The sequence below is a fragment of the Lolium perenne genome, chromosome 3 (assembly GCF_019359855.2).
Source record: "Lolium perenne isolate Kyuss_39 chromosome 3, Kyuss_2.0, whole genome shotgun sequence".
Classification (NCBI taxonomy): domain Eukaryota; kingdom Viridiplantae; phylum Streptophyta; class Magnoliopsida; order Poales; family Poaceae; genus Lolium; species Lolium perenne.
In genome coordinates this window covers 54433854-54447397 of record NC_067246.2, presented here as the reverse complement: position 1 = coordinate 54447397, position 13544 = coordinate 54433854, and the positions used below count along the sequence as shown (strand labels likewise).

At 47.8% G+C, this 13544-nt stretch overlaps 1 protein-coding gene across 1 annotated transcript; it reads right to left on the bottom strand.

Moving 5' to 3' along the window:
• Positions 1 to 10386: 10386 nt before the first annotated feature.
• LOC127341219 (uncharacterized) lies at positions 10387 to 12061 on the bottom strand. Its single transcript, XM_051367016.2, has 3 exons — positions 11043 to 12061; positions 10790 to 10923; positions 10387 to 10694 (listed from the first exon to the last, which is right to left on the bottom strand). The coding sequence occupies exons 1-3, from the start codon at positions 11886 to 11888 to the stop codon at positions 10577 to 10579; spliced, it is 1098 nt and encodes a 365-aa protein (XP_051222976.1). The 5' UTR covers positions 11889 to 12061; the 3' UTR covers positions 10387 to 10576.
• Positions 12062 to 13544: the final 1483 nt, after the last annotated feature.

The following is a 13544-nucleotide window of genomic DNA, read 5'->3' as shown; positions in this document are numbered from 1 at the left end:
GACGGTGTGTGTACCAGTGTGTGATGTATATCCTTTTTGTATATGTATTTTGTGTAATATATTTAGAGGATCTAATTGTCGTGCGCGTGATTGTCGATCCTGTCTGGTGAATTATAAAATCAACCTGTGCATAGATTAGTACTGTAGTACACAAAAGTTCAGGATAACCGCCTGAAGAAGATCGCCAGTAACGACCAAACAAGGGAAGCGGACAACAGACCTTTCCCTGAGAAACACCGGAAGGGATAATAACTCCAAAACTATATATTTTGTAACGGAATGGCTAGAAATCAGGCGCCTGATTTTTAGTATGTATCAGTCAACGCTTTTAGCCTTTGGATTTTGCCTCGCGATTTGTGCAGTGTGAGAACATAGTGAGTTTCGACAAAGCGATCAAAATCCGGACAGACTTCACGCGCCTCGCGTCGTCTCCTCCAGGCGACGCGGGGGGCGAAACCCTAACCCTCACCGCCGCCGCCCCCCCCCCCCCCCTCCGCCCCTCTCTCCCCTCGCCGCCCCCGGAGGCGCTGCCGGTCGAAGACCACGGCGCCGGTGAAGGGGACGGCGGGGATCTCGGATCTCGGCCCCCAGCTCCTCTGCGCGGCCACAGGGAGGGAGGTCGCCGCGCGTGGCTCGCCGGCGCTGCTGTCGCCGCCCGCGGCCGCCCCGGTCCAGGTACGTCTCTCCAGGCCGGCGGCTCCTCTGGATTTGCCGGGGTTGGGGTAGGTGCTGGTGCGGGGGTGGTTGTTGGTGGGAGACTCGGTGGGGGCTTTTGGGCGCCGGAGCGGCGGCTCCGGGCGGTGGTCTTCGGCGCTGCCTCACGCGGCGGCCGTGTTTGGCTCGCATCTCCGGCCGTGAGGGCGGCGGGGCGGCGTGACCTTGGATGCCGGGCGGCGGCCTGGGCAATCTGGTGGGCTCGGCTCCAGGGGTGGGCTCGGGCGGCGCGCTGCTCCAGGGGTGGACAACGTTGCCTGGTGTTGGACTGCTACCGGCCGCGGTCACTCGGGTGATGCGGAGGTGGTGGTGTGTAGCACCTGTCTCTCGATGTCGCCTCGCCATGTTCTTGACGAGGTGCTGGGCCATTTCCGCGGTAAATGAACCTTTATTCCCCAGATCCGAGATTGGTTGGGTCATTCTGTGAGATGGGATGAACTAAGGCGGAGTGGACAGGCCATCGCGTGATCTTGGAGCGCTTGCTTGCTTGATTGGTGCGGTCGGTGTCGGCGATGAGCTTGGAGTTGGTGACTCTTGGGATTGAGTCTCCCCATCTCCTTGGGCCGGCAACACTTGAGGAGGTGTCATCGGCGGTGTCTAGTTTCTGGTTCCCCTCTACGGTCTCACGGTGTTGGCCGGCTACTGGTACGGGACGGGAAACCGGCGAAAGCCGTGCAAGGCTACGGCCGATGCGGGTGACGATGACGTCCTTGACGCCATTTACCTTCTTGGAGGCGCCACCAAATCTCCCTCCTTTCATGTGGCTGGATCACGCCTCCGTGCAAGACTTGCGTGCTTCTTCGGTCGGGGCGAAGTCTATCTTCATCGACTCTAGGCTCACCCTCTCACCCTCCTTGCGCTTCTCGCCGCCACTGTCTCCTGGTTACAGTTACACGGTGGTTATCCCGGTTCGGTCGGCTACCTAGAAACCCAGGGGTGGTTGTCTAGCTTGGCGTCTTGCCACGGGTGACGCCGATGATATCTTCTTCAAACTGTGGACTCAGTGTGTCGTTCGACAAGCGTCAAGGTTGCGTCTTTGGGGTGGTGTTTGGGCTAGGGCGAAAGCTCGGCAAGGCCTTGGCCAGTCCAGGCGACGTCGACGCCCTTGGGCGCCGTCTTCCTCCTTGGAGGCGTCGCATTCAAGCCCTCCTCCTTCAGAATCTCGAATCATGAAGTCAACCAAGCTCCTTCGGTCATGGGCGTGCTCTGTTCCTGTTCGGGAGGTCTGTTAGTCTGGACAGTGTCGGCGCCGCGCCCTCTCAGCAGGATTCTTCGCTTCTTCGCTGGGCTCAAGATCTCTACCTAGCTCCTAGTTAGCGCTACTTGTTCCCCTCTTTGTATCTCCTGTTGTCCTCCTATGCTGTATTGTTGAGCTGGTAACCCCAGCAGGTCCTTGTAAGCGTCGATGTACTGGTTTCCGTCCCATCGGGCGTTATTAATTTAACGCAGGGCTCAGGCCTTCTCTTTAAAAAACATAGTGAGTTTCCACTAGGTTGAAACTAAGAATTTAATGAGTTTCAACTAGGTTAAAACTGATAATTAGTACTATTTTTATAAGTTACAACTATATTGAAACTGAGATTTGTCACATGACATAGGGGACTGAGACATATTATGTCTCAGTCGCCTGAGACCTAGACTCGCCCTTTTTGTAATGAAAACACAGCCATTGAAAATTTAAAATAATGCCGAGGGTTTCTCCTCCATTTCAAATTAACTGAGTAACTTTAGTTAGATTTGGTCTAGATATGCATGTATATAGACGTGTTTTAATGTATATATTCACTTATTCCAGAAGAAAAAATGTCACTTGTAATTTAAGAACTGAGGGCGTAGACGAATGGTTCCCTTACTTCCTTAGTTTCAGCCGCTTCCTATATAATGTTTTTGTTATTTCTACTACTACCTCTATCTAAAAATAGACTGTACCTAGCGGAAAATCAAATCTGATCTCGGGTGCATATGCACCCGGTATGTATAAAACATTTTTCCAAACCGTAAAAAATTTAGGAAAAAAATTTAGCATGTAGAGGGACATGTTCTATGTGTGCACGTAAATTTTCACCTAAAACCAACATTTTTTGTACCCTGTGTAAAAAAGGCAAATAATGCCTCAAAAAATAGACTATTTTAGCACCTAAGATTTGTCTTTTTTGCACAAGGCATGAAACATATCGGTTTTTGCTGAAACAACTTTGTAAGCATGTAACATGTCAAGGTATACACAAAGAATTTTTATTTGTATTTTTCTAACATGTTTAAATATATTTAATATGCGTTTCAAATAAAGGGTGCATATGCACCCGGGTGTAGAAACACCCTGTCCCCTGTACCTAGAGGGTTTTTAGTGTTTAGATACATCCAGATTTAGACAAACCTCATGTAATTATTTATAGACGGAGGGAGTTCGTATTTTTTTTACTCTATGCCATGCAATCGTGAAATAGCTCTCAGCTCTATGGCTTTGAGCATGCCTCGTTCATTGGGAGGTCGCTTTCGTTAGGCCTACACGCAGCTGAGTCAGCACTTCGTAGCCGGTGGAATCGACCGCCTCTGGTTGATGGGGTTGTTGCTTTCATTGGCCCTACTTGCAGGCAACCGCCTCTGCTTGATCAGGCTGGACATATGTGTGGCGGCCGCTGGGGATTGGGGCTGATTCGCGAGTGTTTATGTCTGCGTTGTTGTGGATTCGTGGATTTGGGGGCGATTGGGATGTTGTTTGTGCCCGGTGTAGTTTAATTTATTTTTAGCACTCAAGGCGACGTAATCAGCCAGAGTATGTGCGGCGGAAACTACCTCGCCGTTGGCGATGTAAGGCTCGCATGTGTATGCAACTTGGTGAGGGGTCAACTGAAGTCGAGTGGGAGTGAGGGGTGAGTTGTGGAGGCCAGCAGGGTTGGATTTTATAGGGGAGTAGGAGGTGCTCCCACGACAGTGTGCCGAGCGGATGAGAAAGAAGGGCGACAATGAGCTGGCGAGGGCTTGGCAACGAGCGGCGAAGAGAAAGTGGCAGCAAGCAGCGCATCAATTGCAGCAGAGGAGGGAGGTGGCAGTGGTGCATCAGGAGAGAAGGGAGAGGTTTGTGCGAGGGTGCGGTGAGGTGTGTGAGCGTGCTATGTGTCAAAGTGACAAGCTGGACGAGGCAGGAGACGTGGCATGATGTCAACCATAGACGGGCGACACCGCCAGACCGTGTCGATGTCTAAGGTGATCACGACATGGCATGTTAGTGACCATCATCAGGACAATGTGGAGGTTGCAGTTGATGAAATGAGTTGGGGGTTTCACTGCCTGCGACAAATTCAAATTTCAATTATTTTCTAATCTAGAGTTTTAGCAAATTCAAAACTTTGTAATTGAAGATTTCTGAAAATATAAATCAGCAGAGAAGACTAACATGGAAACTTTTGGTCAACCAAATGAGAAGACTTTGAAATGGGGTTTGTTGCCTGATCCAAAATGCGACATTTTTACGGTTTTCCTAAAATCCAAACTTGGTAACAGAGAAATATTGAAAATATAAAATAGAGCAGAATGGTTTTGGAAGGTTTAGAAGATGTTTTTGAAAAGCAAAGGATCTATGATTTTAGTATGTTGTATAGACACTCATGGTGCATCCAAAAAGGTCACTTGGCCTTGTAGGAGAAATCATTTTGTAAATCATTTGAAAAATAATTAAGAAAATGGCAGAAAGAGAAATGACAAATGCAAAGGTTTTGGTTCAAAGCAAGTATGCATTATTTTTTTTTTTTTGCGGAAATCACTTTGTACACACAAGTATGGGTGAGGAAGCAATCTCTACCATCCATAACAGGAGACTGCTTTGAGATCCGGAGAAAAAAACTGTAGAGGAATTCATTTGTTGCAGTCTCATGGGATACGGCATAAAGGCAGTCTGGCGTGCGAGATTCTCGGACAGGGGGCAGGCACCCAGGATTCCCGGGACACATATCCTTGCTTTTCTTTGTATCGTCTCCTTCCTTCCTCCATCCTTTTTCTACTTCAGCTCTTCCATCGTCTCCTCTTTCCTTCCTTACCTTCCCCTTTTCTGATTCCGATGATGTCAGGCGAGTACTCCATGTGCAGCAGCGGAGGATCTGGCTCCCCATTGTCCCAGACCCTCAGTTTCAGGGAAGAACTCTCCGATCCAATCTCACCTTCCTAGCTACTTTGCAGTTGCAAAATCGCCCTATGCTAAAAAAGATCCCATACTGCTAGGAACAGAAGGAGCTGGAGTTGAAGAGTGGTGCACTCATCTGCAGGGAGATAGAGATGGCGGAGCAGTGTAGCGACCACCAGATTGAAATTAGTGAGTTGAAGTCTCAACTTCTGTCTCTGCAATCCCAGATTAAGGCTCTGAACTCCTCTGCTGTGAAGTTCCCTGGAGACGTTGATGCCCACAGGCCACAGCAACGACGTAGCCTTTTTCCTCCACAAAGGCACTCGATGCCTCTCCATCTCCTGCTCCTCCTCCGCCAGGCGCGCCCGCTGCGCGTAGCCGTGGTGGGCGGCAGACCTGCCGGCGCATCGGTGGTGCACACTCTTCTGGGGGCGCCCATGCCTGTCTCCTTGAGCGCAGCCCGACAGGGACCAAGCCATGCGTCGTCAACGAGTTCTGGTAGCCAGCCTTAAAACGTGTTTATGTACGTACTTCTTTACTGCTAAACAATCCATGTAGGAAGTATAACAAATGCAAAAAAAAACGCCTGCTGATACTCAATGTTAAGGAAATCGGTAATCGTTAACTGCTCGGTCGGTTTGGGAGTAGCGATTAATCGGAATTCTGACGATTAACTGATTTAATCGGTCGGCTATTAATCGGTGCAAATTACACAAAGTAACACTTAGAAAACAGTTTATATAAGAAAAATAATAGTATATGAGTCTCTATATGTCTGGCCCTACTTCTTTAGAGCCTAAAATTCCAGAAAAACATGTACGCTTCTCCTCCGTGACCTAATCTTTAAGGTCACGCGCGAATCATGATCCACTAGCCGAAGCCGCATTCCTTCCTTCCACTTCTTCTCCTCTCATCTCCGAAGTTTATCTTTTCCCACCAGCTACCTAGGGTACGACCCATCTTACACCTCAACCACCTAACCTATTGAAGACGTCCTCGAGCTCCTGCACGAGCTCCTCAAGGTGGTCGAGCTCCTGTATCTAGGCCTGGACAACTACGAGTAACTAGTCTGGGAGGGCAATGAACTAGTTGGCGACAGTGAAAATCGAGCTGCTGGAGGCTGCAATCAAATGGGAGATTCACAAAACCTACTCTATTGGGGAGGGATAGCATCTGTACTATTGAAAATTTCGTAACTTTTTCAACCAAATGTAGTAGTTAATCGGGAACATACCTAGTAATCGGATTTTCGGCGTAATTAATCGGGCTAAAGGATTAACACAAGCGATTAATGGTAATCGACACGGTCAGGCACCTAGTAGCGATTAATCGGCCTAGTAATCGCTGAATCGGCCTAGTTTTTGAACAGTGCTGATACTGCCCCTTCCCAGCTACTCAGAAATGCTCCACTCTTAGTCCACCCGCCATGATCTTCAACAGAAACCAGTGTCAAACCAGCAATGCCTGCACCATGTACATGAATGGTGAAATACCTTTGGACGAACAGCAATATCCAAACTGTACCTGACAAAGTACCAAGTGAAAGAATATCTCTGCATTGGACCAGACCATGAACAAAATTATTGAACCGTAAGAAAATTTACCTTCTACAGACATTCAAGAACAGAATAGCATCAACATAAGATGGGCGTGTAACAGAAAAAAAAAAGAGCTAGACACAACTGGCCGTCCATGAACTCGAGGGAGATATTTCGTGGGGGTGGGGGGCACGAAAAAAAGAAAGACAAACACCACTCATAATCAGAATCAAAGAGACACACAGAAGCAAAAATTGTTGTTAAAAGAAAGAGAAACAGCACTCAGAATCAAGAACCAAAGATGAACTCGGAATCTAGACCTCTCCGTGTCCACGGCAGCTCTGGCGTGTGGCGGCGGCGTCGCCACGTTGTTGCTCGTCGGCTTCCTCCAACGCAACGCGCCGGTGGTTTGGGGGTGTGGCAAACCCGGCCGGCTGCGCGACAGCGGAAGCCCCTGGCGGGAGACCTCCGGCCCGACGACTCCTGGGCGGGCACGGCGTGGAGGAGCTCTGCTCTGCCCGATAACAATGGGGGAAGGTGAATATCGGGCGTGGGAGCATGGCTTCGATCTGGCGTAGCTGGTTCCGCCGGAGAGGCATACCGACGGTCAGTTTTTCGGACGGAGACGGAGTGCCGGCGGATGCAACGGCGACAGAGGATTTGGAGTGAGAAATTTTGGGGGAGATGGGCAATGGCGACCACGAACGTCGCTCTGTTTTTCTGGTCCGGGACAGAACCTCCGTGTCGAGCGGAGTAAAGGCCGGGAAAAGCAACGAGCGACATGACAGAAGAAATGCAGCCAAATGAATTCGTCCACCTTCCCTTCGCTCCGAATCTTAAAGCAGTTGCTATTCTGGACAGTACAGATTGCTTCCTCACCCATACTTGTGTGTACAAAAAATCTTTTTCTATATTTCTTTTAAAGGAAAGCCCTTATTTATCACTTTACAAAAAAAATCTATTTTATTTTGTTCTGAATATTGTATCAGAAATAAGGAGTGATCCCTAGATGTTTTACGCTCAATTTCTACAAAAAAAAGATTTTAAATTATTTTGGGGTTGGAAAAATATGGAACACATCACCTCATATCATAGGTTCAAAAGTGCAGAAGTCCAAATCCAAGTATTCCCAAGCTTTGCCAAGGTTTGAGAATTAAAAGAGACATAGAAATAGCTAATGTCATTTTTAAATAGGCTCCAAAATAAAAGTTTCAAGAAAAACAAGGGAAACTGAAAAACTTTTACAAAGACAAAATTTGGGCTGTTAGAGTTTTCCTTCAAATTTCATATTTAAAGGCCATCATTTATAGCATAAATGAATTGATTTAATTATGACATGAAAATATGTAATAAATTTTATTATTGTCTCTAGGTCATGACTCCTTCACCAACATCGCAAATCAACCCAACCACCATTTATACTTTTCTGTGGTTTCTTTGGAAAGCTACAATAGACACTTTGCTTTGCAAGAAAGTGTGCAAGGCATCACAAGTATTTGCGGTGGCAAGTATAACTATTGCAAGAGCAAATATGGAGATCAAGGAAATGTCAAGGCAACTGGCTACAAGACAAGCAACATCAATTTCAGGACTCCTAACGCTGAAGTGGCAGCCATCTTTTATGACGCAGCCTCGAATGATCAAGTGAGAGATGACAGAAACCAGCAGGGCTTGAAGTAACCATCAACATAAAGGCAATCAACACCCCAAGCAAATTCATGTGGCTGCGCTCTCACCTCCAGCATCTTCGTCTCTCCATGAAGAGGCACATTGTCTTCTGCTGACAACAAAGCTGGCCAGTATTCACCAAGTCCAAAACCCTTAGTACTATACATATTGTTTGGTGTTGTCTTTGGCGACAAGGGCACCACTAGTTTTTACAGTTCCCGAGCATTGGGAGAACATGCCACTACTCAGAAATTCAAGCTTCTCCCTCATTTCACTCCAGCAGGATTACCCACATCAGTAGGTGTGACAATGTTAAAGCATGCTCGTTTAGCTCTTTGAGTTCAAAACAAATCCTTAGTGATATGTTCCTTAGGTTCAGTAGCAGGTTCTTTTCGGACATTCTCTCTTTTTCTAGAGTGAGCCCTTCATGCTTGTTATTGTCCTCTGAGGCATTTTCTCTCTTTAAAGAATCCGGCTAAATGCTCAATAGTGAGCATTGCCATTTGGGGCCTTTTCTCTCCTTGCATTTCTCTTGCCTGGTTCGAAAGAAATGCACTTGAGCTGAATAAATATATGTCCGGTTCAAAAGAAAAATTGGAGGCAAGGATTCACTGGTCCAAGATGGTATAGTACATGTCTAATTCAACATATTTGAGAGTGATATAGTAGGATTAATGGTGCATAAGTGTAGCACATTAATCTCTACGATATTGTACTTGTTTTGGTCGCCCAGACTGTTTCTTAGTATGTGCAGATTGTTTTTTTACAATAACGAAGATGGCTGCGAGCATAGGAGCGTTTCTACTTTTGGACGAATAATATAAGCTTGAGTAAAGAAAAATGTATAAAGCACTAGTTTCTCAAGCAAATCTTATCACTACTTTGCCATCACACTACCAAATCGCTTGCTTGCTCCTTGATGCTGCACAGAGCAGGAGGACAAACGTAGCATGACCATAGAACTCATGATAGTAGTGAGAGGGTAAGCACGCGAAAATAATAGGGTACCTTTAGGCTTTAGCTTCTTTGCTTCCCCATGATCCATTGACCAAGCTGATGTGGCTTAGCGTCTCTTATTCTCCTCCACCCTCCTCCCTATGATATCAGTTGGTACAGAAAAGAACAAAGAGCATGTGTAACAAAATGAAGACAAATTCTTACTTGTGCCTAACAGGATGTGTGATTTCCGGAAAAGAAAACTAAACAAAACCTTGGATGTATGTAATGGATTCAAGTTCAGTTCATGCAAAGAGTTACACCAGGACATAGCTATGAGTGATCTACTTCTTGCGAGCAAGCAATAGCAACCGGAAGACAATAAATAAGGCTAATTATTTCATGACAACAACATGCAAGGTTAATTGAACATACTAGCGAAGATACAACAAATGAGTGCGGAATATTCACACAAAAGAAGTCATTTTCTCTTTTTGCAGCAGGGAGAACAAAACCAAGAGGCCACATGCCATAGCCTATCAAAAATCACACATCTCTTTCCAGGCAAAACACCACAAACCCTTACAATAAATTGAAGAACATGAAGCTTTGCCTCTTGCTTCGTCTCCTTGGACAAGCAAGAAAAATAAAATAAGAGATTTCACATTCGGTTCTTACCAACTTTCCAACAAAGTTCAATAACACTGCAAGTGTTCCTGTGACCACAGGATAGTGCTAACACATGAGTTAGGACATGGTGATGCCGAACGTGGTGTACGTGGCCGTGGAAATGGTGATGCCGGTTGCCGGCCATGGTGTAGCTGGACGTGGTTATCACAGTGCCATCAGTATGTGTGCACAGCTGCCTGCTAATGAAACTTCAGTCTGCTACATATATTTGAAACAAAAGATGCACCTATTATGATGGTCAGTGTTGATTAATGATGAACCTATGATTTGATAAACTCTAGCTTTAGTTTTTACCTTACTCTATTTCTTTGTTTCTTGATCTTTCCATAGTTGGCAAAATGGTTCACCTTGTCTACAGTAAGAATGCAGTGAATTTGATACTTGTAAACTAAGGGAAGGATCAAGAGAGTCCATTAGTGCAGAGATTCTGAATTCGAGAAAAAACAGTGCCTACGATCTTGGCCATCAAACTCAGTGCCTAACTATAAGTTTGCAGTACCAAATCCCAAACCCTTGAGTAAAGAAGGCTGTACACTAGTTTCTTAAGTGAATCTGATCACTACTTTGCCATCACGCTACCAAATCGCTTGCTTGCTCCTTGATGCTTCACAGAGAAGTCAGGCTACATTGTCATCAACCTCAGGTGGATAGAGACTTAGAGAGCTAGGAGTCAGAGTTTGGGGCTGGAGAAGAACAGAAGAACAGAGGAGTCAGGTAGGATAGACAGGGAACGTTTGCCATTTCATTTTTTCACCTTACCGGACAACAGCTGATGAGCTGCTTACGACCAATTCCAAGAACAAACTTACCCTACACAAATAAGCGAATGCTACACTAATCTATTCCTAAGGAGCTCCTCACACTTCCATCTTGACCCAAACGGCAAAACCAGGTCTCCTCAGAAGCTTTTTCAGGCCTCCGCCGCACCGAATTGCCCAAGCAGCTTGAATAGGCCACGGAGAGGGTTGTTCTGATGATGGGCATTCTTGGGAGAGATCAGGTACAAGGACGAGCGGTGGATGTAGAAGCTGACAAAGAAACACAATTTGGCGTCAGCAGGTGTTACAGGCATACAATACAAGGACAAGCAATCATGGTCAGAGATGTTCAGAGTGGTTACTACCTGACATAGAGCAGCACCTCCTGCATCAGCCTGAGCTCCATCATCGGGAACACCATCTTCCCCTGGATCATCACCTTGGAAGAATTCACCAGCGGGGCGAGGCACCTAGCCCACTCCGGCGACAGCTTCCCGATCTGCAACCAGTAAAAATTCAGATGCTACTTCTGCGCAGATATATCATCAGACATCGGTTCAGGCAGGTGGTGTGAATTGCAGCCGCAGGCAAGAGCAGAGCAGAGCAGAGCGGGATTACCTCTCCGGATCGGTTCGTCGAGATGCGCACGGTCTCTGCCAGCGCCGCCGCCTGCCTGTACGACACCCTGATCCCGCCGTGGGACAGCTCGTAGGAAGGGAAGGCGAAGTGGACGACCTCGCCGGCGTCCAGCCACTTCCTCCCTCGGCAGGTCGACAGCCCCGTGGCGTACGACTTCCTGTAGAAGACCCACTCGCGGGCGTCCGGCGGGTACTCGTCCAGCTCCGCCGGTTCCGGCGCCAGGACCATCTTCCACTCGCTCGCCGGCGTCGCCATCGCCCCCGGCGGCGGCATCGCCCGGATAGGCTTCGGGTTCAGGTACGGCGCCGGGCGGGACGTCGTGAGGTCGATGAAGTCCACGCCGCCGTCGTCGTCGTCTTCCCGGTGCCTCTTCTTGGATCTCGGCGGCGGGTCGATGATCTCCACCTCATCTTCACTAGAATCGTCCTCCTCCGAAGACGATGCCGACGCCGCCGCCTCTTCCTTCACACGGTGCGGCGGCTCGGATTCGCCTTCTTCCTTGACTTGAACCTCGATCTCGTCGGCTTGCTCCTCCTTCTTGGCCCGGCAATGCTCGCCGCCGGCGTCGATTGGCTCCCTCTTGGCCTTGGCCCTGACCTCGCCGGGAGCTTCAAGCTTCGCGTCGTAGGTGTCGCCATCGATTGGCTCGCGTTTGACCTTGATCTCGCCGGCAGCCTCAACCTTCACCTCGTGGTGGCCGGCGTCGATTCGCTCGCTCTTGATCTGGACCTCGACGGCGGCCTCGACCTTCACAGTCGCCTCGTCGGAGCCGGCATCGATTCGCTCCCTCTTGACAACGACCTCGTCAGGGGATTCGCACGGCATGGCGGCTGGCCGCTGGTGAGCAGGGGAGGAGACTGGACGGTGGTGGGGAATGGGGCGCCGGACGGCCGGAGGGGTCGGCGGGGCGATGGTGAATTTGGTGTGTGGGAAAGGAGCCAGGGGATTTTTTGTGCTTTGGGGTAAGGGTTAAAGTGATTTCTTTGGCGCGGGAAATGGCGAAGGAAAGGGCACTGATTCTGTTTTGGCGGGACGGGTGGGAGGGAAAGGGAAAACGAGATGGTGTAGTGGAGGGAGCGACCCTATCTTCCTTTTTTTCGAGACTAAGCTAAAAACTTCTTTTTTTTATAAAACATAATATATTATGCAAGCAAGTCATTACATTAAAAAATCTAACTTCTTAGATATCTTAGTAAGGAAAAAAGTGCATAAGAAACTTGCTGCCCTAAACAAAAACGTTACAGTATATATGTTATCTAGGAGAATTTGGACTAAGAGACTAGGGGTTCATCGACCCAAATACAAGAGGATTTATCAATGAAGGAAGACCTACCTATTGCATGAGCCGCCCTATTACAACTTCTCCTACAATAAGTAAACTCAGCCTTTCCAGTTTGGCCTATGATATTGAAACAATCAGCAAAAATTGTCGTTTCTTCATTCCACGGTTGTTCGTTGTCTGAACAGTACTCAATTACTTCTAACGAATCTGATTCTGCCTCAAGGCTAGTGCACCCATTACGTTTGCCAACTCCAAACCATCTCTAATAGCATATGATTCAGCCATTGCACCTAAGAAAACACGGGCAAATATCTTGAAGAGGCAGCTACGAATACACCATGATCATCTCTTAGAATGGCCCCTATTGCTCTTGTCCGGTCATCAATATTGAAAGCAGCATCCACGTTCAGTTTAAATTTATGGCCAGTGGGTTTTGCCTAGACCCGCTTAAACTCTGTATTCGGTTTGTTTGCTACCTTTGAGTTCGCCACAATCCCTTTAATAGACATCGCACGGTGGTGCACTGGGGGAATTAATTCACCGTGGGTAATCCTCCGACGTGTCCACCAAATATACCACACACCGAACACTATGGTTTCTTGTAGATTAATAGAAGTGTAGCCTTGGAGCACATATGAATTTGATTTCAGTAGCTCCTCCAAAACAGCTGACCCATACCGATCAACGTGCATGGCCGCTGTAATTGTGTCCTCCACACCAAGAGCTCTTCAAATAGCAACTGCACCTTGGCATCGGAAAATCGTGTGTAAACCGTATCAGCATGTAAATGACATAAAGAGGAGCCTCCAATATCTCCAATATGTCTATCAGCCAAAAACTTAGTGAGTCGTAGAGCGGCAAAGAGAGAGAGAGAGGTGCTGGTGGAGAGTAGCCGAGGACGAGATGATGATGCTAACTATAAGGTCTTAGTGGACGAAGACATAGAATGGTCATGTTGGACGCCTAAATGGGCGTACGGATAGTCTGCGGGACCTGTGATGACCAAAAGTGGCCATGCAGGTTACATGTGGAAGTGTGACGGCGGCACTCAAAGTAGGTGAGGAAGAACACGATGGTGTGACGTAGACCATGTTCAGAGAGTGGCGACCGACCACACCAAGGGAGGCGATATGGTGATAGGCTGGGACATCCCGCCCCCCACTTCCCACCATTTCTTCCCGTCTCCTGTCTTCCCGCCC